The 26234-nt window shown below is 40.6% G+C and overlaps 2 protein-coding genes across 2 annotated transcripts; both read right to left on the bottom strand.

Annotated features, from left to right (window-relative positions):
• Positions 1-415: 415 nt before the first annotated feature.
• Positions 416-12877, bottom strand: ap1g2 (adaptor related protein complex 1 subunit gamma 2). Its single transcript, XM_057333631.1, is given in 22 exon segments — positions 416-580; positions 711-809; positions 1275-1429; positions 1520-1649; positions 1726-1870; positions 1954-2058; positions 2158-2285; positions 2440-2529; positions 2736-2858; positions 4842-4896; positions 5072-5212; positions 5305-5418; positions 8197-8252; positions 8333-8431; positions 8542-8622; positions 8786-8881; positions 8961-9037; positions 9105-9201; positions 9296-9437; positions 10103-10227; positions 10308-10516; positions 12654-12877. Coding segments are annotated over 21 exon segments (2424 nt in total). The 5' UTR covers positions 10509-10516; positions 12654-12877.
• Positions 12878-13719: 842 nt separating this feature from the next.
• On the bottom strand, positions 13720-24091 carry slc7a8b (solute carrier family 7 member 8b). Its single transcript, XM_057333672.1, has 11 exons — positions 23958-24091; positions 23112-23316; positions 22865-23016; positions 19052-19177; positions 17814-17967; positions 17412-17535; positions 17120-17223; positions 15791-15887; positions 14840-14989; positions 14564-14741; positions 13720-14253 (listed from the first exon to the last, which is right to left on the bottom strand). The coding sequence occupies exons 1-11, from the start codon at positions 24076-24078 to the stop codon at positions 14153-14155; spliced, it is 1512 nt and encodes a 503-aa protein (XP_057189655.1). The 5' UTR covers positions 24079-24091; the 3' UTR covers positions 13720-14152.
• Between the last annotated feature and the right edge of the window lie 2143 nt (positions 24092-26234).

Here is a 26234-nt window from a genome sequence, read left to right as displayed (position 1 = left end):
TTCAAATCTTATGTTATACATTTCCAGGGGTGGACTAACCAGTTATGAAGGTTCACATGAAGTATATCTGCCTGCACAGACATAAAGCTGGTTATATCAGCCAAAACCAGATGAGCTGTTCATCTGAAACTCGAGTGTCGGTAGATCATTTAGGGTTTGACATAAAAGAGCTTATTTGAAGATGGTGTACATTAGTTTGAGGGTTTACTCTTGCGTTGCACCGACCACACAGTTCAAGCCAAGATAACACTTCATAAACATCTGTTGTAGAAAATCTGTGCTGGGACGATATTCACTTCACATTTCCCAGCAGCTTCTTGGAAATGATGTTGACTGTCACACCGCCGAAAGATAGAATATAGAGGTTGACAGACAGCTGTCAGATTGTGCAGATTTCCTCTTAGTGGGAGAGATGTCACACATAAGTCCATCGAGCTGGATCTATGCAGGTTTTTCACAAGGGGCTGAATGATGGCTGACAGTTCAAGACGTCGCTCGGGAAGGAGTCAATCTGTACTGTGTCCTGACACAATGTGCCCTGATGAGAATAAGACACTCGGACTCGCATCTTTAGGCTCACCTGTAGAAATAAAAATACATGTACATGGTGCCCATGAGAAAGAGTTATCTACAGGTTCAACATGCGGGTCAATAAAGGACAGGATTTTTATTTTTGGGTAAACTATCTCTTTAAAGCTTTATTGACTTGCCTTGTTAGGATTGTTGAGTAAAACAGTCTGTGTGACTTGACCAAGACCTTGTGCTGGAATCACATTGTCACTTGGAGCTTTCATTTGAAGCTGAACACTCTGAGGGCAAAAAATGATTTTAAATAAAAAAATAAAAGGAGAAGCCGTTTTGTAGATGAATTAAAGGGGTCATATGACACGGCTGAAACGAATATTATCGTATGTTTTAGATGTAACGTAATGTGTATACATGATTTAATGTTCAAAAACGCTGTATTTTCCTCATAGCGTGCATGTTTGTATCTCCTCTTTGCCCCGCCTCTCTGAAACACGCGGATGTTTTACAAAGCTCACCGCTCTGAAAAGCGAGGTGTGCTATGATTGGCCAGTTCACCAGTGCGTAGTGATTGGTGGAATACTGCAAGCGTGTGACGGAACTGTAACGCCTCTTACCATATTTGGAACATCAGATTTGTGGGGGTGTGGTTACACGAGGCGTTTCGGGCAGGTCTGGGTGAGCATTCGCTTTTAAATAGAATCGCGCCATATGACCCCTTTAAGGTATTTACGTAAGCACGTACAGACCTTAGGTACTGCAGCTTGCAGAGTAAAGTTGGTGATGTCATTCAGAGAGGAGTTAGAGCCAACGAGAGTGACCGTGACGTCGGTTTCTGTCTGTCTGTCACATTGTAGCTTCAGAGTCAATCCGTTCTTCTCATACACAATCAAATTGGGAACCACTACACATATAAAACACACACACCGACACAAAGTTATAATTCAAATAAAAACAATAGTTGACAACACAGCTTAGTGGTCAGCCTTCTCACCTGGCGTAGGCTCCAGTCCTCCCAGAAGGTCCAGAAGATCTCCGGCACTAGAGGTAGTTGTTGGCGCAGTGCTAGCAGGGGCCGGGCCGGGCGTGTCAGGTCCACCCAAAAGATCCAACAGATCACACACCTTTGACAAAGTAGAATAGAAAACTTGGGAAAAGAATCCTTGAAGGTCTAGTGTCTGAATGCTATTTTACAATTACCTGACTTGCTGATTCCGAGGGAAATCCCATCTCGGCTGGTTTGGGTTTGGATGTGTCCGACTCTTTAATAAGTTCTCCTATGTCTCCGTTGGTGTGACCTGGTGAGTTTTTATCCATGACTGGCATTCTCTCCAACACCGCAGCTCTGCGAGGAAACCAAGAAACTTGACAACATCCGTCAACCGTAACATAAAAACGACATTACGGATTAAGAATAATGTGGCGCACCTCATGTGGTCATATTTCTTAAAGAGCGCATTGTACTCCACCGCCCTTTGTTGGAGTTCAAGGTCGATACAGCTGCCGTAGATACTCACGATACTTCTGATTCGACTGATGCGGGGGAAAATAAATCAAGTAAAAAAGCACAGAATAAATGCACATGCAAGTCTACACAAGATACGAAGTATAAAGACAGGGAGGTTTTCTCACTCGACATTGTCTGTGATGCGAGTGCTCAGCTTCATTGTAGCAGTGAGAGCGAAGCCTCTGGTTGCCGGCGACGACATGTGAGACTGTAGAACCGTTTCCAAGGCATCCAAGACGTCGTCCTCCGTAACCTAGCGACAGATCCGTGAACACCAATTGAATTTAGTCTTTAGGCCTAACAAAAACATTCCACGACAGTACCACGGTACAGGGAGGGTATCAGATATTAACAATACTTCATTCATATACACCAAGTCTATGGCTGAACTGCCATCATGTCGGTACCTCCACGGGTTCAATCTCATCACACTCGCCCTTGAGCAGCAGGTCTCCATATTCTCCAATGCACCAACACGCTACCTGGACCAAAGACTGCTGCACACATACAAACTGTGTATTACACACAAGCACTCACAAACCAGCAGATAAAACACAAAGAGTCAACGACTCTTTGCTCACGAAAGACACTGGAGAGTCTGGAGTTTGAAACACGTGCACGAAAGCATCCGGGGTTTACAAGCCCTGATAGTGTGGAATACGTGATATTTTTAAGACACATAAACAGAGAAATGTATTCTTACTTGTGAAATATCTTTTAATAGTGCTCTGTAGAGCTTGTGGACAGTGTAACAGTGGAGCTCTGAAGTCGCTGTGATGAGTTGGATAAGGTTGGGCACGGTCTCATCTCTTACGTCGCCCCCTGCCTGAGAGAGCGAGTACTGCATTTCAAACTTCACACGCTTTAAGGCCAGTGGTTCTCAAACTGGGGGCCGTGGACCCCTGGGAGGCCCCAAGATGGATCCAGGGGGGCCAGATTTTGTGGCATTATATGAAATATAGACATTTATCATACATTTTATATAATCAAACATCAGAAAAATAAGACAACCAACCAAAAGTATTGATGTCCCAGGATTGTACAACAGAATTAGTTTTTGGTTTAATTAAAATGATAAGTTTAAGATAATTCGTTTTTATAAGGGGGGCCGCAAAGCGATGCACTCTACACAAAGGGGGCCGCACAACGGAAACGTTTGAGAACCACTGCTTTAGGCAATCATTGATTCGGCAAAAAATGAAATCATCTTTCAGAATTTACTCGCCCTTATGCCATCCCATGCGAGTATGTCCTCTTTTCTTCAACCAAATTGAAGTTTGGTATAAAAATCACTTTACAAACATATATAGGTCCTAACTTGTTCATTTGTTTTTATGATGGATGGATGTATGCGTATGGAACCTATATATACACTCACCTAAAGGATTATTAGGAACACCATACTAATACGGTGTTTGACCCCCTTTCGCCTTCAGAACTGCCTTAATTCTACGTGGCATTGATTCAACAAGGTGCTGAAAGCATTCTTTAGAAATGTTGGCCCATATTGATAGGATAGCATCTTGCAGTTGATGGAGATTTGTGGGATGCACATCCAGGGCACGAAGCTCCCGTTCCACCACATCCCAAAGATGTTCTATCGGGTTGAGATCTGGTGACTGTGGGGGCCATTCTAGTACAGTGAACTCATTGTCATGTTCAAGAAACCAATTTGAAATGATTCGAGCTTTGTGACATGGTGCATTATCCTGCTGGAAGTAGCCATTAGAGGATGGGTACATGGTGGTCATAAAGGGATGGACATGGTCAGAAACAATGCTCAGGTAGGCCGTGGCATTTAAACGATGCCCAATTGGCACTAAGGGGCCTAAAGTGTGCCAAGAAAACATCCCCCACACCATTACACCACCACCACCAGCCTGCACAGTGGTAACAAGGCATGATGGATCCATGTTCTCATTCTGTTTACGCCAAATTCTGACTCTACCATTTGAATGTCTCAACAGAAATCGAGACTCATCAGACCAGGCAACATTTTTCCAGTCTTCAACTGTCCAATTTTGGTGAGCTCGTGCAAATTGTAGCCTCTTTTTCCTATTTGTAGTGGAGATGAGTGGTACCCGGTGGGGTCTTCTGCTGTTGTAGCCCATCTGCCTCAAGGTTGTGCGTGTTGTGGCTTCACAAATGCTTTGCTGCATACCTCGGTTGTAACGAGTGGTTATTTCAGTCAAAGTTGCTCTTCTATCAGCTTGAATCAGTCGGCCCATTCTCCTCTGACCTCTAGCATCAACAAGGCATTTTCGCCCACAGGACTGCCGCATACTGGATGTTTTTCCCTTTTCACACCATTCTTTGTAAACCCTAGAAATGGTTGTGCGTGAAAATCCCAGTAACTGAGCAGATTGTGAAATACTCAGACCGGCCCGTCTGGCACCAACAACCATGCCACGCTCAAAATTGCTTAAATCACCTTTCTTTCCCATTCTGACATTCAGTTTGGAGTTCAGGAGATTGTCTTGACCAGGAGCACACCCCTAAATGCATTGAAGCAACTGCCATGTGATTGGTTGATTAGATAATTGCATTAATGAGAAATTGAACAGGTGTTCCTAATAATCCTTTAGGTGAGTGTATGTACATTTTTTGATGAATGTTAAAAACCTGAAGAAAGTAGGTCATACACATCTGATATGGCATGAGGGTGACACTTTTTCCTTCCTTTAACTAGCAACTACATCAAAAACACGACAACTACATGTTTAACGATTAGACAGCATTAGTTATTCGAGAAAAAACTGGTAGTTAATGAGGTATACAGCTGGTTCAGTTGTGTAGCGTGGCTATTTACCGTGGTGAGCACGTGCATGATGGTGTCAATGTGCCAGCGCTTAGAAGGTGCGTACCTGACCCAAACACAGAGAGAGACAAACCGTCGTTTAGCCCCCGTGACTTTCCAGATACATGAATACACAGACGACAAGCCTCAGTTTTGTACTGTGCACTGACAGGGAATCCACACACACGTGAACATTTAATAGATGAAACTGGTACATATAAAGTCAGCTGGACTGATGATACCTTTCAGCAGCGTTGAAGATGCCGGAGGCAGTCTGAGATCGAAGCTCAGGTGGACAGCTTGAAAGAAAAACGAGGAGCTCCTTCATCATTGAGCGAATGTTCACAGCCGACACGAGAGCGAGTGACAGGTCCAAAGCTCGACTGAAGACAAAGAGCAGAACAAATGACATTTATAACCACATCCTTCATACGCTTATGTACGTCTGTCATTTTTGTTTGAAATGTCCAGGTACCGTTTCACAGAAGTGTCTTGATCTTTCAGACAGTCCACAATGGTTCCTCTGTGCCGCTGCACTGCATTGTGGTCTGTCTGTACTATCTTCTGGAGCGACGTCATTGATATATAGCTGTTGTAAATATGAGACGGGACAGAACAAGCGAGTTCAACCCAATGTGTTCAACACAAAGCAAACTGGACAGGATATTCAAACAAATATTTCCCCTTTTTGTCTATAGACCATGTTCCCAAAACAGAAGCACTGGTCCAGAAGCACTTCCTGTTCGTTTATATACATATACATATATACTGTATATATATATATATATATATATATATATATATACAGTGAGGGAAATAAGTATTTGATCCCCTGCTGATTTTGTAAGTTTGCCTACTTACAAACAAATGAAGGGTCTATAATTTTTATGGTGGGTTTATTTTAACTGATAGACACAGAATATGAAAAAAAACCAGGGGAAAAAAATGTTATATAAAGGTTATAAATTGATTTGCATTTCAGTCAGTGAAATAAGTATTTGATCCCCAAGCAAAACATAACTTTGTACTTTGTGGAGAAACCCTTGTTGGCAAGCACAGAGGTCAGACATTTCTGATAGTTGGTCACCAGGTTTGCACATGTGTCCGGATACATTCAGTCCACTCCTCTGTCAATCTTTAAGGTTTCTTGGCTGTCGCTCAGCAAATTGGAGTTTTAGCCTCCTTCACAGAGGTTCTATAGGACTAGGGTCTAGAGACTGGCTAGGACATTTAATGTGCTTCTCCTTAAGCCACTATTTGGTTGTCTTGGCAATATGTTTTGCGTCTTTGTCATGTTAAAGGCTCATCCACGACCCATCTTCAGTGACCTAGTTAAGGGGAGGAGGTTCTCGTCCAAGATTTTACGGTACATGGGCCCGTCCCTCAGCCCCTCAATGCGGTGAAGTCATCCTGTATACCTGTAGCAGAGAAAAAGCCCTAAAGCAGAATGTTTCCAACACTGTGCTTCTCTGTAGACATGATGTTCTTGGGCTCATAGTCAGCATTTCTCTCCCTCCAAACACAGGAGTCCATTTTGGTCTCACAGCAGTGCCAGCACTTTCGCCAAAGCCTTTTCTGAATCATTTTGATGTTCTTTGTCAAACTTAAGACGAGCCAGGCGGGCCTTCTTGGGCAGGAGGACCTTGCGGGTGCTTCAGGATTTCAGTCTACTGTGGCATAGCGTGTTACCAATGTGTTACCAATGTTTTGCTTGCTAACTGTGTTCCCAACTGTCTTGAAATCATTAACAGGCTTCTTCCGTGTAGTTCTGGGCTGATCTTTAACATTTCTCATGATCATCTTTACCCCATTGGGGAAATATTGCAGGGAGCTCCAGAACAAGGGCATTTGATAGTTATTTTGTATATCTTCTATTTCCAAATAATCACACCAACAGTTGTCTCCTTCTCACCAAGCTTCTGTCTGTAGCCTATTCAAGGTTTGTGCAGGTCTCCAATCTTGTCGCTGACATCCTTTAAATCCTATTTGGTCTGGACCATGGTGTTGGAGAGGTTGAACTGGAAGATACAGATTCTGTTGGCAGGCATCTTTTATATACATAACAAGCTGATTTAGGAGTACTTTCTTAAAGTGACAGGACTAATCTGTGGTCCATATAGGCACATAACCAATCTGTGGAGCCAGAATTCTTGCTAGTTGGTAGGGGATCAAATACTTATTTCACTGACTGAAATGCAAATCAATTTATAACCTTTATATAACATTTTTTTCCCCTGATTTTTTTAAATATTCTGTGTCTATCAGTTAAAATAAACCCACCATAAAAATTATAGACCCTTCATTTGTTTGTAAGTAGGCAAACTTACAAAATCAGCAGGGGATCAAATACTTATTTCCCTCACTGTACATATTCAATATTTTTATAAATATTATTATTATTATAATAAAATCGTAAAATTGTCGTTGTAGTTTGTTCTAATGCTCGTGTAGTGTTATGTCAAACTGAAGCTGAAAATGCTTTTAGACCAGTGATGTTACGTCTACATGTATAATGCTCTATAGCTGGTTTCTCTCAACAGGTTTTGTTCTGGCTTTTGTTGAAACTAGTAACTTTGTATTAGCACCTATTGTATTATTGCTCCTGTATGACATATCGCTTTATTGCTCCCTGACCTCTCTGTAAGTCGCTTCGGATAAAAGCGTCTGCGAAATGACTACATGTAAATGTTTATTTGCAGTGGTTTATATGCCGTATTCTTGTTTTGTAAAAGATCTGCATGCGATGACCAATCTGAAATCAGCATTTCAAATGAAAGACAAAACCAAAAACAACAAGAAGAACCAGCTAATCCTGACTGTCTGTGCACAACTCATTCTGATTGGCCAACCCGAACGCTAAAAGAAATCAACCTGCCATCAGGTCACACTGCGCTGGTATCAAAACCAAAGATTCAGCAAAATATTGTGATCATGAAACAGAACCGCTTTAGATTTGGTTTAAAGGGGTCATATGACACAGCTGAAACAAATATTATGGTTTGTTTTCGATGTGATGCAATGTGTAAACACGATTTAAGGTTTAAAAACGCTGTATTTTTCACACACCGTGCAAGTTTGTATCTCCTCTTTGCTCCGCCTCTCTGAAACGCGCAGATTTTTGACAAAGCTCATGGCTCTGAAAAGCGAGGTGTGCTATGATTGGCCAGTTAACCAGTGCGCAGTGATTGGTCGAATACTGCAAGCGTGTGAGGGAAATGCAATTTTACGTGTCTAATACATGAATGGGCAACTTATAACAAACCAAAGACACAGAAAAACACGTATTTGCGCCATATGACCCCTTTAAGTTAACCAGACCCAATATTTTGACAGAGAGAAATATAAAAAATATACATGCACAACATACCGAATATTCCTGTCGTTGTTAAGAAGAAACCTCCCCAGAATGTTTACAGCTAGGACCTAAAAGAAAAACATATACAACTATGAGTACATTGATGTTTCTTTATTAAAACTATATGAAGTATGAAATGATGACCGACCCTCAAGCCACTCTCAGAGTTGATGTCCATGATAGTGAGAACAGTTTCGTACAGCACAGCACTGCCCGCAGTCTTACTGCTGTCTGTGTTTGTGGCCACCTGTGCATCAAAAGTGACAGAATCCAGCTTTAAATATACACAATATCACACAATATACCCTTCAAAAGTCAAACACAAAATACATTCTGTGTGCATTAGATGGTGTTTACCTGTGCCAGCAGGTCATTCATGGCCTCACTAGCAGAGTCATTATTGTGACCCAGAATCCTCAGCAACCGAAGAATACGCACCTGAGGGTAAAAACGATAGTTTTGATAGTTGTCTTTCTTTCTAACCGATACATTTCAGACACAGAAACATGCGTATACATTTGCTAACGTGAGAATGTGTGTATTAGCTGCACGTTGCAGCCAAAACATGAAATGTCACTGAGCTCGGCCGCGACCGACACACCTGAAGAAACGGGTCGCTGATACCAGCTATGTTGTGCTCTGGAGAATAGCTGGACGTCACAAGACTTCTCATAATCTGAACCAGCTCAGGAACCGCCTGGTGGCGAATCGCAAACACATTCATATTCTCTAGAATGGTTAGTAGTCGAAAAACAAGGTTTGAGGCCTTCACTAACCTTGCGAAACTGCGCCAGAGTATCAGGATTCCTCTCGCACAGTTGAGTTATTAGAACCACAGCACCGTGCAAAACACCTGCGAACACAACCAGACATTTTACAATAAACACGGTCACAAATACAAAACCAGAAAAGAAACTAACCATGGTTCTTCTCTGATAACAGAGACCTCGCTGACGGTGTGAAAAGCTCTCCAAGCTCAGGGACTTTTCTTATTATGTGAACGGCACACAGGGTGGCCTGAACAACAACATCAACATGTTACGCAATGAACGATTTCTTACAGGAGTGAAGAGTTAGAGTTGTTTTTTGACGTGCCATGTCGTGAGCTGACCTTTTTCTTGATGTAAGAATTCGAGGCCCTGAGAAGCCGCTCGATCTCCGGTGCCAGATCTCGACACATCTCAGCTGAACCCATACATCCCAGAGTGCACAGAGCCAGAGACTGAACATACTGACTGCTGTGAGACAGGTCACTAACACAGAACAATTCAATAAAATTTAATAAAAAATATTGGCATTCTGAGACACAAAAACGCGACTGTTTAATAAGTGCATACACCGCGGTGGCCAAAAGTGATGTACAACTTTGGACATCTCCGCACCGCTTTCTAATAGGGATGTAACGATTCACCGTGAGCCGGTTGAAAATCGGTTATAATGAGTGACGATTCAAATCGGTTGAGGTGTGAACTGAATTCGCAATACATTTTTTGAACAGCAGGGGCCGCTATTTTCACTGCAAATCTAAACGTGGACATGCTGATATTTCTTAAATGCAAAAAAATCCAAGAAAAGCTCAGACAGTATTAGTTTGTTTATATTAAAGAGACTTTTTCTATTATTAATTTGTTATAAAATTGCAGTTTAGTTTTGTTATTTGAAATAAAACATTATTTTATTATAGAAAGAAACGAGAAGCATTTAAGAAATAATGCAAGGGAAGTTGTTCATTTCTAATTTGTTTCAACTCATTTTGTAAAAATAAATCGTGAGTAAATCGTGAATAAATCGCATCGTGAGATCAGAATCGTGACTCGCATCGCATCGTGAGCTGAGTGAATCGTTACATCCCTACTTTCTAAATGCAAATATGAATATTCATGATACGTTGAATATGTCCATAGTGTCCGGTATTTACTTTTTGATGGAGTTTGTAATAAGAAGGCTAGCATCCTGTTTCTCATCCAGAAGCATCATGGCTCCCAGGTAACCAATCCGCTTCTCGTTGTATCTGGGGCTGGCAATTAAACGGACGCACTCCATCTGCATGAGCCAACGTTAAAGTCATCGCTCTTGATACATCACAACAGATAAAATAACATAATCCACGTGCGCTCAGTTACCTGGCCAAAGTGTGCAGGATAGCCCAGCATGTGCACATAGAGCAGTTTCGCCAGGCTGTGCGAGCGCACCCCATTGTCGCCCTGTCGAAACTGCGCCCGGATGTCCGCACACTCTCGCTGGATGATGCCCCGCTCCTCGCCCTGGGTGCGAGCACTGCGGATGACCCGAATCATTTCCTGCAAACGCGCTGATGGACTCATGACTGTATCTGTAATCAGAGATGAAGAAACACATGCGTCAGAAGGGTTTAGAGAGGAAAATGTATTCGTGTTTCTTGGGATATGGAAACGTTTACACACAATCAGTGCCCTTGATCATTTTTTGTTTCACTTTATGTGGCAGAAGAGTTTAAAGGAACAGTTCACCCAAAAATGACAATTCTGTCATTGACTCACTCTCTAGTTGTTCCAAATGTGTATAAATGTCTTTGTTCTGATGAACACAGAGAAAGATATTTGGAAGAATGCTTGTAACCAAACAGTTCTTGCACCCCATCGACTACCATAGTAGGGAAAATGACAACGGTAGTCAAAAGTTTGCTTGCCTACATTCTTCAAAATATCTTCTTTTGTGTTCAACAGTACAAAAATGCTGCTCCGGGGGTACGTGTGTTCACTACTCTCTGGATGGGTAAAATGCAGAGGTCACATTTCGTTGCCTTGTACATGTGCAATGACAATAAAATTGAATCTAAATCTAAAAAATCTAAATCTAAAAAAAACGTAATTTCCCTACTATGGTAGTCGATAGGGTCCAAGAACTGTTTGGTTACAAGCATTCTTCCAAATATTTTTCTCTGCGTTCATCAGAACAAAGAAATTTATACAGATTTGGAACAACTCGAAGGTGAGGAAAAATTGACATAATTTTTATTTTAGGGTGAACTGTCCCTTTAAGTATTCATCACAACATCTCCTTACATAACCGTGTGTTTGGTCTCTTGTATTAGGGCCATCTCCATTTGATGGTTTGTACATTTTAATTCACTAAATCCTCGAAAGTATGTCATCTCTCCAAAATGTGTGTCCTTTTTTGTCAAGTTCACAATGCATGTTTATTTACCTTTTTAATAATAGAAAGGTTATGTGTATAGACTGAAATTTTTCTGACGTCTAGACTCTTAACAGTGGTGAAGTTTGTTAAATATAAACAGTAGAATAGAATAATTTTTTTCAGGTTTTGACTGAAAATGTCACATCCATAACGCTGGAATTGCACAATATTATAGTAATTTAGTTACTATAGTTTAACCGTGGTTATTTTTTGTAAGAGTAGATTTAAAGGGGTCATATGGCGCGAATACGTGTTTTTCTGTGTCTTTGGTGTGTTATAAGTTGCCCATGCATGTATTAGACACGTAAAATTGCAGAAATTAAAGTGTCGGAACAAAAGATGCATTCTATCTAAAAGCGAATGCTCACCCAGACCTGCCTGAAACACCTCGTGTAGCCACACCCCCACAAATCTACGTCAGTTTGTGGTGTGATTTGACTAAGACCGCCCAAATGTATACGCAAGTAAGGTGGGCGTACCTGTCAGTACAATTGAAGAGGAACCTGATGTTCCAAATATGGTATGAGGCGTTACATGCGTCACACGCTTGCAGTATTTGACCAATCACTACGCACTGGTTAACTGGCCAATCATAGCACACCTCGCGTTTCAGAGCGATGAGCTTTGTTAAAAATCCGCGCGTTTCAGAGAGGCGGAGCAAAGAGGAGATACAAACATGCACGGTGTGTGGAAAATACAGCGTTTTTGAACCTTAAATCGTGTATACACATTGCATCACATCGAAAATAAACGACACTCCTTTTAGCCGTGTCACATCACCCCTTTAAAACGTAGGAATGTATGAGCCTTGAGGCCTGTCAGCTTCGTTTTCTCTGTGATGAAGGTGTGTATGATACACCTGCTCGGATCTTCCCAATTCCCATGATGACCTCACGGCCTTCGGTCTCTGCTGGACTGTTTCATCTAACCATTCCACGTCAAATTGTCGTTTGAACATCTAATACCTCCATCTTCATATATTATTTACGGCACACCCCGTGTTGTCACGCAGGCAGTTTCACGGAACTATCTAACAAACGCGCTGGTTGTGCGTGTATACAAGAGGATGCGATTTATTAAATGCTAACAAAATGTCGACGCAAATATCTAAAGGCTCGATCGTGTAGCGCGTCGTTCTCATCGCGCGCTAGAACGCACAGTGGTGACGGAAATTAAACTGGTCTGATCACGAGATACTTGTCGGTGGCTAACGTTAAGTTTGTAACGTAAACCTCCGCAGTGTTGACAACCCGTTAACGTTACTGCTCCTGATGTCGAGCTCGTCGTCTTACCTTTGATGTCTGCCCGCTGTCCAGTCTCTAATTCATCCGCTCCTCAACCGATTATCCTCACGATCTAACTCCTGTCAACCGGACAAGATGTTGTATTGTGCGAATAACTTTAAGCTTCGACAGCATGTACAAATGTGTATGTAAGACTCATCGTAGAGCGCAACTTCCGCCATCCGGGTGTGCCATTCATTGCCGTCGAGCCGCTGTGGGAATGCGCTTGTGTGTATTTAAAGGGACCGCGCACCCTGTAGTGACGTTAATGCGTTCCCAAATGTAAAACGACTTTGCTTTTCTACCTACCATAGGTGCGTGGCTGACATTCATTATTTGTTAATTTGCCTAAAACTAAGTGTGTGATACTGTTGCATGCATTACTTTTATTTCTAAACAATGAGCATGACTGTGGTTATATAAAGTCATTTTTAAACAACGCGAACTCTGTGTAATGGCAGCTTATTGTATAATGTACAGTATCATGGAAAACATTGTACTGTAACTGGTGTATTTGTGTGTTTTTTCCCCAGAAGACATTACACCAGCTCCTGCAATCTCATTGGTTGATTTTAATCGTGAACTTTTGAACCTAAATTTAAACCTGCAATCTGTAACTTTTTTTAATTAAAAATAAACAAAAGAGTTTTTGAGCAAGTACATTAAAGTGTATTAAAAAAGATCAAAACTGTGTTCAAAACTGTCTCCCTAGCTTACCTCTATTACTAGCTGACCCCATACGGGTCAGATTGACATCATTTGTCTTCAACTTTTACAATTTTATGTTTCAAACAGACATGTGGATAAACAGGCAAAAGTTAAAGATACCTTGTTTTTTCCATTAACATTAAAAGGACTGTGGGCTGAGATAAAAAATAACTTTTCTAGTCAACATAGGTTGCTGGTTTATAATCTTCACTATTCCCACACTTTCAACAAGGCAAACCAGTGTAACTGAATTCAGTGCTTGTTGTCCCGGGCACATAAATGCAGGGTGTGAGCACTTAGACCTATTCAATTGATGTTTTACACTTTTCAATGATTGGTGAACACCACCCAAGTAAGACAGATTCTTCATTGTTTTATTTTTTGGTCGCATAGGTCCAAGTTTATTTTTAAAACCTTTTAAGTATGGAGATAAGTTAAACACCAAACAAAAATACCTCAATCACAAGCATTTGTCTTCAAGAAACACATTTAGGAAACACAACCATCAAGAGACGTATCAAGATAAAAACAAAATAATGTGCAATAAATACATACAAATTCATTTTTGTAATACAAATACAATACAGTGCGTTTAATAATCTTACCAATGGGTGGCAGCATTACACCAATGAAATTTAATTAGGCTATGTATAACATTAGTCATGATGAATCAGAATTGGTATCATTATTACATTCATCTTCCTGCTGTTTGAGTGTCTGTTTTGCATTTTAACACTTTGTCAAAATTATGACGCTTACAGCTGAGTGGATAGCCATACGTGATAGATGTCAAATTTCTTCTATGTGGAAGACTCCTTTTCTTCACCATCACTTTTCTTGCCCTCATCCTCGGCAGGATAGACCACCATGCACAACTTCTGTCCCAAACGTGACATTTTATCTACGTGGATAGACATCAGCAATGGCCATTTTAGACATCATTCAACAAATCTGTTACGTCTAAATGTAAATGTAACAACAATCTAAAATGAACCTTTTCCAAACAAAAATACGCAATATATTAGATTTCTACACATTGGAACCAAGTGCATATATATCACCAATATATTGCTCGATATACAGTATTTTCAAATATATATTAAATGATTTAATATAATAACAGTTAATAAAGGAAAATATATTTTCTTTGTGTAAAGGTAACTACATTTTTTATTCTTATTTTATTTCAATAAAAATTAGGACTAACATACCAACAAAAGAACTGAAGCACTTGGGCTTGTTTTCCCAATAGACACCAACAAAATACACAGGGACACCTGACAGCATGATGACCAGACCGATACAGCACACCAAAGGTTCAGAGTACACAGAGACGATCATCAGTAGCACCCAGAAGACCAGGTAAATTGCAGGCCACACCAAGCTCACCTGCGGAAGTAAAGCTGTTCCTTTCAGTACAAATGGCAAAAGAAAATCTACAATATGTATACATGAAATCAAACTAAATGCACTTCATTTAGCCTTACCTTTATTGGACGATGCATATCTGGCTCTTTAATGCGAAGCACAATCTGCCCAGCCACAGTAACTCCATAAAACAAGTAGTTAATGAAGCCAACATAGTTGATAAGAGTGTATATGTCAGTAGTGCACAACATCAGCAGAGTTGCTATACACTGTAAATAAACAAGTACACAAACATGTGATTAGAAAACAAACATATTTCATCCCATTGCATTTAAGAAAATTAACAGTGAAGAAAAATTGATGAGTGCACTTATTTTAGTCCTAAAGGCACAATATGTACGTTTTCTTATTGTATTGTGACCTTAAAATCTCAGTGAAATTAAAAATTACAATTTCTATTTTTTCATGAAATATTATAGCCTTTATTATAAATAGCTTATCAATGTGGGTCATTCTCTTTTTAAAATTCATGTGCTCTAATAATCTTTAGATAAAATCTGAAAATGCACTTCCGCCCTCTAGTGACCATCCATCTCAAGTGACGGCTTGGGCGGAGCATCCGTTAACTCCTCCCCATCAACTGTCAGTCTGCTGCAGTTCCATTTCAAAATGCAACGGATGTTTTTATACATCCAATCAAATGGTAGTGAAAAAATGCAAGCCACGCCCACTATTTTTCCTCATTCGAAATTCCATTTCACTCGAAAATACGGAAGTAAAAATCTGGACTTCCGTTTCGTGGGGACTTTAACAAGTTTAAGAATTACATTTTGTGCTTTTTAGGTGTTTTTAGGAGGATCGATATTTTCATTCAAGAGAGCATTGATTTAGACAGAAATCTATCTACTGAAATATAAGTCAGCAAAATTTGTGGTCTAATTATTAAAAATATGTAAGTTTAGCTGCTAAAGGTTTGAGGAGTATGTTTATGTATAGATGACACAGACTTAACGCAAATAATAATAATTCGTTTAAATTGTATGGGGTCTTTAAGAAAAGCAAGGGCTCACAGTGAAGATTAGAGCTGGTATGGGAGTGCATCGGTTCATATGAATCATTGCCAGCAGACTAGGAAGATGACCTTCTCTTGCACCAGCAAAGAACAACCTGAGGGAGACACAAATGTCAATTCACACCAGTGGCGATCCGTGACTCCTCTTCAGGGGAAGCAGTAATTTGAAGCTCGGCAAAACATGTATTTAGCCCGTCATGTGTGTGTCGCGTCATGTATAAATACGTGCCTTCTGCAGACACGTCGAAAGGGTTTTTAATAAAAGAGACGCTCGCGTTTGCTAGATACTCGCTTAGTCTCATGTGTAATCAGAGTTAAGTGTTAACGCAGTGTCTTCTGAACGCGAGCGTCTCTTTTATCATAAACCCTTTCGACGCATCTGCAGCAGGCACGTATTTTGACATGCAAACAACACGTTCTCGACGCGTTGTTGACGTGTTAAAATTTGTGCACTTTTGACCCTCCTGGTTTTCCATACACATAGGATCACGTGAAGCGCTGAACACGTATTTTGAATTCCTGCTTCCCCTGAAGAGGAGGCACCGATCGCCACAGATTCACACATAATGTTGGGCTCATACAAAAAATCTGTTAAAGGTGGAGTGCCACAGTGTTTCATGCATTCTGACTTCTTTACAATGAAAAGACGTATGACGTCCAACGATACACTCCCCCAGCGTTCGTTCGATACACTCCCCCAGCGTTCGTATAGGTTTTGGAAAGTATTTTCGAACATGAAAATCTGTTTCGTAACAACTTTTCATAGTCCCTTATTAGACAATTCTTCTGGAAAAGCAGGCCCACGTGTCAACCCGCCACAGTGAGATGAAAGAGCATGCCCACAGCAAGAGAGAGAGACTTCTGCGCTTGCAAAGTTCAGTTGTGTTTGTTTGCTCACTGCATTTGGGTGATGAATGCTATATAAATGGTGGATATAACGCTGGATTTGGAGATGGTTTGAAACTGATAGATGGAGCCGTCCCAGTGCTAAAAGATGCCGGACATGAACCGCACACGGTAAGGGAAACGAAGTCATGTGCCTGTTGTGTTGGCAATGGGTGCGTACGTGCTTTAGTTCTGCCCATTCCACCCCGCAAGTGTGCAGGAGGTCGTCTGTCATCGGAAATTATAATACAGCTGTATCTGTCTTTTATAAATGTGATCAAACTAAAGACTCTTCGAAGATATGAAGTATGCAATACTACTCTATATGTACTCAAGATTAATATGAGATTGACCACGTGTGTTACGTCCGCTTTAAACTCAAGAGTGCAATTTAAACTAAAAAAGTGAATGAGAAAAAATATGACACATCTTTAGGACTGACCTAGATGAGGTGAAAAGGGCACCATTAACCCCCCCGAAGGTGGACAGAGCCACAGAAATGGGCATGAGCCATGACATCACCCCAAGCAACTTCTCACCAAATGTCTAAATGAGATTAAGAGAGAACACAGTCAAAAAAGACAACAGTATGTGCCAACAACGGATTCAGTTTACACAGGTGAGTAGAGATTTAGCAATAATAGCAGATGGGTAAGTTGACTGGCATGATCTACTGATGAATACTGATGAATAGAACTTAATAATATAGGCAGCGCAAGGCCGGATGAACTCACCACAGCAACGGCATTAGAGGCCAACAGCTCCTGAGGGCTCATAGCTGTAATGTATGCGATATTTACAAAAACATAGATGAAAGTGACCAGAGGGATCGAGATGAAGATGGCACGAGGCAGGTTCCTGATAAAGTGAGAGTAAAAGCATTGATTGAATTTACCTATCAGTACCGTCATTAATTCAACTAAGTATCCCCTTTGTCAAAAATGGCAAGATTTCAAATATTAAAATCTTTGGGAGAAATAAAAAGCAAAACCAAAAAGCAAAATTTGGCATACAAGCGTGTGGAGCCATTGAGAGTTAAATTCAACGAAAACATGCAGACAATGCAAATGCAAATATACAAAGAATAACACTAAAAACAATGGATAATCACACTTTTTTAATAAATGTCAGTATACCTGTAGGGGTCAATAAGCTCTTCTGTTACATAGTTCAGAAAGTTCCAGCCTGAATAAGCAAAGGAGCCTTGGAGGACAGCGAGTGCGATGCGACCCACTTCATACGGCTCCAGAGGGTCAAATGCATGGGCAGGTTCCAACCAATAAAAATGACCTGCAGTCACAAACAAGTGGTTGTGACTGAATATATCACATGTCTCATCAGAGCTGTTTTGTCTGCATGAGGAGGATCAACATGACATTAGGCAGGGGGTAAACTGCGGCTCATCGGTGTACATAATGTACATGTGTGACTCATGTAAAATAATAATATGAATAATAATTTTGTTTCAAATAAAACATAGACTAGACTATATTACAGTATATATATCAAACATATTAATTTATCAAATAAACATTTAATAAGAACAATTACAGATTTGTGTGGCTCACTCATATGCCACAATTTGGTATATTACTAACTCTGCCTATAGATTTGTAACTAAAAAGGCATTATATTTTTAATTCCCAACACTCTGTAAAGTGCTGGGTTGTTTTTGACCCATGCTGGGTAAATATTGGACAGAATTGGACAGTTATTTCAACCCAGCTTCTGGGTTATTTCCTCTCATGGTTGGGTGAAGACAACCCAGCAACTGGGTCATTTTAACCCAGCAGGGTGTTCTGTCCCATATTTACCCAGCATGGGTCAAAAACAACCCAGCACTTTTTAGAGGGAAGAGCAGTCAGAACCAAAAAACACTGACATCTAGCGGTTGAGTTTGGTATCGCAGTCTAAATTCAAAATATTGGAGAGACAAGTTTAGCCCAGTAACAGTTCTAATCGGTTTCTTTTGATTGTTATCAGAAATAATCTACAGGCACTCTATTGATTGTGAACGTGTACCGGAAGTTCAGTTGGAGTCACAAAAGTGCGCATGCGCAGTAATGTTTGTTTATGTTGTTAAAGGGATACTTCACCCAAAAATGAAGTCTTTTGACTACCATTGTATTTTTTCCTACTATGGGAGTCAATGGGGGGCAAAATCTGTTTGGTTATACGCATTCTGCCAAATATCTTTCTCTGTGTTCATCAGAACAAAGACATTTATACAGATTTGGAACAACTCGAAGGTGAGGAAATGATGACACAATTATCCTTTTTGGGTGAAGTATCCCTTTAAGATGAAACCGTCTATATATTTTGTTTGGGAAATATTTCAGATTATGCACAACATGATTAAAACACTGAGAATTACCTTTGCAGATCTGCACGATGCCCATAATGATGATGAGAATGAGAGCAAGAAGTTTGCCTGAGGTAAACACATCCTGTACAAGTGTTGCCCAGCGAACACTGAGACAGTTAATACAGGTTAACAGCACTTTAGGGAAGAGAATAATGTGTGTTAGTCATAACAAACATTCAGACAAATACTCCATTTTTACCATGTTTTGTATGTTATAGATTTTGATCCTGTTGATTAAACAGCAAAAAAGAAGCATATTTTTAACATAATTTTAAGATTACAAGTAGCCTAATGGTTTTAGACATTCTTTAGACATTCTACTAGCTCTAAGTAACTTTGCAAATACATTAACTCTCATTTCTTTTGAACTACATGTACTTTGAGTATTAGTAGACTGCTAGGTTTAAAGGAGTCATGAATTAAGACATCAATTTTAACCCGAGCTTTTGTTATATAAGAGGGAGTCGTATTCAAGCGAACATCCTGTAAGTGTCAGAACTGAAAATGCCCTTGTTACTGAAATCACATCTGTTATTGACACCAGGCCCAGCGAATGCCAGGTCCTGGAATGCACCTATCTATAGGTTGAACACCACCTCCACAGAAAGAATATCAACGACTACTTCTCTAGCCCCGCCCACTTGTTCGCGCATGACAGTACTGAAGTAACACGCGGAACCAGATAGAGCGAGCAAGCAATAAACATGCCGTTAAAGATCGCAAAATATTGTGCAGTGCCTGGTTGTGGAAGAACACAGTCGCTGCATAACCTTCCTTCGGATTCCGGATTAGTAATGCGTGGTTGAAGTTTATTTTTAAAGACGTTCCAGCTCACGTGGGTAAAACATTGAGCGTTTGTTCACTTCATTTCACCGCGGATTCCTTTGTGAACAAGGCACGGGTCGACGATGGATTTGTGATGAGACTAAAATTATACCACCAAGGTGAACAATGCACCTAACACTCGGCAGCTTTTCAAGACATTTAACTCTCTTCTTTGCCCCCCTCCTCCCCTGCCCACTTCATCTCTGACTGCGGAGGACTTCGCTGTATTTTTCAAAGACAACGCGGTCATGCCGATATGCCTTATTCAACATTAGAAAGGTTAGACCCTATCTCACTGAGCATGTGGCACAACTCCTTGTCCAGGCCCTGGTCATCTCAAGGTTGGACTACTGCGATGCTCTCCTTGCTGGTCTTCCTGCAAAGGCTATCAAACCACTCCAGCTGGTTCAGAACGCAGAAGCACGCCTCGTCTTCCAAACAGCCCAATAAGGCTCATGTGACGGCCCTCTTCATCTCTCTCCACTGGCTACCGGTTGAAGCCCGTATCAGATTCAAGTCACTAATGCTTGCCTACAGTACTATCACTGGATCTGCACCGGCATACTTTCACACCCTCCTACACCCCATCAAGAACCCTGCGTTCAGCAAACCAGCGGCGTCTTGTATTGAAAAAACAGTGCTGTGCCATCAATATTGGATCCGATAGGAATGGCGCAGCAATCTTATGTGAGTAAAACATATTTGTACTATGCGTCACTATTGCTTTGTTAGAGATCGCTTGATATGCCCTGAGCCCTATTCGCAAGGGATTTGTATAACCTGGGGACCTCTAGTCATTTGTAATACTTGCAGAGGTTGTCTGTCATCTTAATCCCGTGTGAATCGGCCATGTCTGTAATTTGTAAAGTAAAAATTCCCCCACAAATTACCTATACCATATTTTGACGAACACCGAGGTCCTGTGATAATATTAGTCCCGTGCGAATGGGCATCTCTGAGCGCTTTTCCACCGCCGCGCCGAATCGTTCTAAGCACAGTCTGAAACGGTTACAGTTATGTTTCCACGTGAGCCTGGTTCGCCACGACACGATTACAAACTGTTCTCGGCTCGGAAGTTTCAGCACGGTTCTATAACCAACGCAGCACGTGATGCGTTTGTGTTTACGTTCTAAAAATTTCCGTTATCAGCTCTGCGGTGGAAAATGAAACCATTTACGTACCGGCTGGCATGGATCGGCACAGAGTGGAACAATTAAGCAACGGGAACGATTCGGTGGAACGATGGTGGAAAAGTGCTCTATGTGATTTGGCGGGCTCATATATCATTTTTCAGGGTTTTATCCAGCGTTTGTGAATAATGGAGGCTGTTTGAAGTGTTTTGGTATTATTTCGGGTGCTGGGTCATATCCATAAATTACCGGGAGTCTCCCATTTGTTTATTTATCATGGAAGTCTCATAACATTTGAGACCTGCGATCGCGGTGATCTTCTGTCCGGTTCGCGATCACGAGTCTCAAATGCTGACAGGTACGGATATCATTAAACACCATACAACTATAGGCTATACAAACTATACGCAAAGCCTTGCCATCACATCCGGGAAATAAGTCAGTAAATTTGAGTAAAATCACGGGCTTCACTTATCCGGTGCGAATGTGCCACATGAAATACAGATGTGGGGAGGTCATTTCTAAATCACACGAGGTCCGGATAATACTAATCCCGTGCGAATAGGGCTAATGTGTAACCTAACATTACGTCTCTAACCAAATTCACAGAAGGCTCCAACTAAGTTTACTACGCAAACTGCTATCCAATCATAGCAGTGGGCTTTACTTCCATGTCTTCAATGCGGCACGCCCATTAAAACCGAGCGTTTGTCGAGTCGGCCTGAAAAACCCGGGTATAAAATAGCCTATTACTTATTGATTTTGATGTTTTTGAATGTAAAAACCACACGAACGTCATAAGTAGACCTCATACAACAGTATGAAACAATAAACAAGCCCAGTTCATGACACCTTTAATATTGGTTATACGGAAGGGTTAGTTAGGAGAATAAGTTAAAATGTAGCTGCAAAGTTACATTCAGTCAGTCGAATGTCTTTTGGGGGAAAATCAAAGTAAAGTATTACCAGATATTATGAACTATTCAAAATATTCAAAGTGTTACCCAAGTAATTTGAATATGATGCATTCATCTGAATATAAGGCATGACAATAATATATTTAGATTAAAAAGAGAGATTTATCAAAGTTACCGTATACAACATTGTTTTAAGCCCATGGAAACAATTTCCACAATACATACAGCTCCAGTTTATGCTTGAGAAAAACTCCTGCAAACTTGAGTCACAAAGCTATCATGTTTTTGTTCACAACCTATAATTAAAGATGAAAAATTATGGCAAAGCCCATTGCTTAAGGGTATGAAAAGCCACCATACTGGTTTGAAGTGTTACCTGAGGTCACGCATCAGCTTTTGAGGATATTAAAATTATATTAAAATTTCCGTTAACTACTGTATATAGAAAATATGCGTTAAAAACCCAGATAATATTCTGAGAGCTGGGGTGCCAGAAAAAAAAATTGTCAAGTAAAATTACTTGTTTTTCGCGTTATTTTACACCAAACTTGTAAATTTGCGGTTTATTTCTGTAATGTAACATTTTTACCGCTTTTCAAATTACAGTGTTAAAATGCGGCAACATGGGAATCTTTGTTCTTTGTTCATGAGAAAATAGCTAATGCAAATCTGTGCACATTTTCCATATCAACTATCGCCATGGAAGAATATTTCACCTAAAAGTCTTCTCATCAACCCTTTTAAAGCTCCATCACATTACATAGATGACTTTTATCCTAGTTTTCATGAATCATAAAATAGCCCAGACAGGTCTGTTTCAGAATGTTCTAAACTACACGTTTTGTCAATGGACAAATACCAATAGTGTACTTTTAGACTCTCAGATCATGTTCCACCTTAAAGGTTATCACCGTAAAGCCTTAATAAAGTGATATTGAGCAGTTACTCACACAAACAGACTGCGGCGAGCAGACCCAAGGCTTTCTCTGGAGGAAAGCAGGATGGAAAGAGAGGCTGCAGTGCATAAGTGGCGAAGGTAAGAGAAATCACGGCCTGGTTAGTCGGATAGATCACCAACAAGGCAACCCACAGCCTTAGAAACCTACAGCATTTAAAAAAACAACACATGTGACACATTTACCGTCCTTCCACATACTGTACACAAAAACAATACAGTATGGCACAAAAAAATCTTACCCAGCAAGCCCTCCAAAGACGTACTTTACATAGGAATAGTCACCCCCAGATTTTGGGATTGTGACTCCCAGTTCGGCATAGCACAGAGCACTGATGGCAGTGATGAGACCAGTAAGAAACCACAATATGAGAGCCAGACCCACTGAACCAGAATTTTCCAAAACACCCTTCGGACTTACGAAGATCCCAGAACCAATGATGTTACCTGGGAAAACAAAAGCACATGACTGTTCGATCTTGTTTTATTTAAATTTACTTTAGATTTGTATATACTGTACTTATAATGTCTGTGTGGGTGTGCATCCCATATACAAAATATTTGGGACGTTTTAAAACCAGTCGGGTGAAATGTCATGAATGTTTATTGTAAACACCTGTTGTGGAATGAAAAAGGGACGTTTGAAAGAAATTTGTAACAAACTCTCACTTATGTGTGCGAACCTAAGAGATTAAAGCAGTGATCCAGAAACAGAAGATATGGGTATATTCATAATAGTTTAAGTAATTTACCAATATTGCATAAAGTAGTTAATACAATGGTGAAGTGCAGACTTCAACCGTACACGTGGAAAGCATGGAATAAAAATAGACAGTGTAAAGAAAGTATATTTCTTGTCTGTTATGGCTTCCAGTCGAAATATCACTAATCGTGTCATCTTATGTTCAGATTGAGGACACACAAACTTGTGTGCATCATTTAAAAGTATTCTTCTGTTGAGTTGACCTCAAAGTATATGCATTGCATCATGTATACAAAACACATCCTTGTACCCTGCGTAAAGAAGAATCGGAGAGGAAAAGTTTTTATCCGAATGCCTAAAGGAAATATTTTGTTTTTAGACTTACCCACAATAATACCGCACGCACTAAACAGTCCGATCTCTTTCTTCAAGGCCACTGTTGATTTGTCGCTGGTGTCTGAGTCCGGCACCGACGCAGCCCTGCGTCTGGAAACACTCTTGCTCATGTTAACACAGAGAGCAGCTCATCTCACTGTACAAGTATTGATGTTGAAAGCCGTAGGAACTTTATCGTCCCGCCCAAACGAACGTGTTATGCTATTAAACACACCCACGGTGCTTTGGCCCAAACAGAGGCAGGTGAATTAAGCACCCTGCTCCAATGACAGATTATCCAGCCTAAACTTGTTCTCTGATGGCTTGTTTAACAGTAGTTTTGGGCACTTTGTAACTGGCCAGGCTTGGACAAAAACTTGATTCCTGCTTAGAACACCAGCTTGTCCGGGCCAAACTACACTGTCATGTAAAATAGAACTGCACCCTAAAAAAATCAGTAAAAATAGGGCACAATATACTGTATTAATATTCACTTTTACAAATGTTTTACCTGTATTTTACATTTTTCACTGCAGTAAATTGCATTTTAGCATTAACGGAAATGTCCGCAAAATAAAGGAAAATGTACTGGTCATTTTCTGCCAGTACTTTATCCGTTGTTTTACAGGATTTTTATTTTACAGTATGGAAAGAATGAATGAAGCATTTACTGTATATAGCGCATTTTACATTCAAAGCACTTTACAATCATAACTTCTTCTCACCAACTTGCATGAAGGATTCAATCATTTGTTTTAACAATTACATTTCAAGGTGATATTCAAGGTACTGACTGTAAGTTGGTGCATTGAGCGTGGAGACTTTATAAGTCTTCATACATGCTCTTAAACAAAGTGAAGACACTGTAACCAATATGAATGATATAACCACAGCCAGGGGCGGACTAGGAAGCAAAAACGGCCCTGGAGTTTTCGGCCCACATCGGCCCTCCACCATTTCTTTCGACGGGGGGTGGGTTGTATGTAACGTGTCATGGCGTTACATGTATACGTGTCCGTCTCGGTAATGCCTTCGCCTTGCGTGCATTCGCAATAATAACGTCCGTCTGTCCAGCCCAAGCATCCGAAAAGTGCCGATACTTCAGATGGCCGGGCCACCCCTGGTCACGGCCATAGGCCGTCGGTGGGACGGCCGTTCTGGACTTTGCCAGAATGTCCTACTGGTCAGTCCGCCCCTGACCACAGCCACAAGTTTATTTTTTTACTGGTTAAGAAGCCAACATGATTCCCTAGAGCTTTATCCCACCTGACATTTTATTTCTGTGATTTTTATATGATTTCCGACAGCTTTAATACTGTCGGTTTATGCAAGCCCTTTGACAGCTCAATGCAACCATTTCATGACTGATATAAGCAGAAAATATCTGCAGTCATGATAAATCATGACACAATCAGGATGCCTTTAAGACATCTAAAATACAACACACATAAACTCATTATAACCTTTTGGCACAATGCCTTTTTCACAAATGTCAAGCATTATAAGGGGTAGCTTTGCAGTAATTGAATTCTCGCAAACAATGTGGCCTGACCGATGCTATGGCTACAACAGTCTTTGCATGAAAAGTCCACAAGTCTTTTAGCTTAAAGTCATCATGAAATGGAAGTTGTGATCGTCTTCTTTTCTATATTGTGACGTACATCCGAGTGAAACGGCTTCTGAAATATACCAAAAAAAGTAGGGCGGTACTTCATGTCTTCATACTTCATGTATAATTCGTCATCTTAAAGCTACAGTTTGTAAAATCCGCACGATCAAAACAACAACAATGGGGTAGCTTGATGACGCTGTGAACCCGGGGGCAATGCAAACATGGCTCCCTGAAAGGACTTTGCTGCAAGTTAGGCAGTTTCCTGGTTTACCTGGGGTCAGGAGTCTTTATTCCATCGCTGAATTGAGGGGGAGCCAACATGGAGGCATTAGACTTCATAGACACACAGCTGGGTTCCGGATATGTTGCCTTTCCTCTGAGATCCTCTACAGCACCCTCCTCCTCTACTTACATTGCTTTTTATACGTTGTTGCTGGAGTGGCACAATCACAAACAACTGCACTTTAAAAATGTTCAAAAATAAATACTGTGGTTAATTTGACCGTGGTTCAAAATCCAAAAGCTTGCTGGCTATTTGTTGTCAGTTGATTTTACTTGCCAAAGTTTTTTATGTATTTGACATAGTAACAAAAATCATCATGGTTATGATATCAATGACAATATATAATCAACAACAATGATTTTTGTTTTAATCCTGCAGTCCTCTAATGAGTT

Source organism: Triplophysa rosa, linkage group LG5 (assembly GCF_024868665.1).
Source record: "Triplophysa rosa linkage group LG5, Trosa_1v2, whole genome shotgun sequence".
NCBI lineage: Eukaryota > Metazoa > Chordata > Actinopteri > Cypriniformes > Nemacheilidae > Triplophysa > Triplophysa rosa.
The sequence above is the reverse complement of the archived record's forward strand: the minus strand, read 5'-3'. Positions and strand labels throughout refer to the sequence as shown.

What these genes read in the sequence shown, in the direction of transcription:
- slc7a8b (XM_057333672.1), bottom strand. Translation starts at nt 24,078, where the DNA reads ATGAGCAAGAGTGTTTCCAGACGCAGGGCTGCGTCGGTGCCGGACTCA. An exon ending in GCCCTTTTCACCTCATCTAG is followed by an intron (nt 15,888 to 17,119) that starts GTCAGTCCTAAA and finishes TGTCTCCCTCAG; the next exon opens with GTTGTTCTTTGCTGGTGCAA. An exon ending in GTGCTTCAGTTCTTTTGTTG is followed by an intron (nt 14,254 to 14,563) that starts GTATGTTAGTCC and finishes CTATCCACGTAG; the next exon opens with ATAAAATGTCACGTTTGGGA.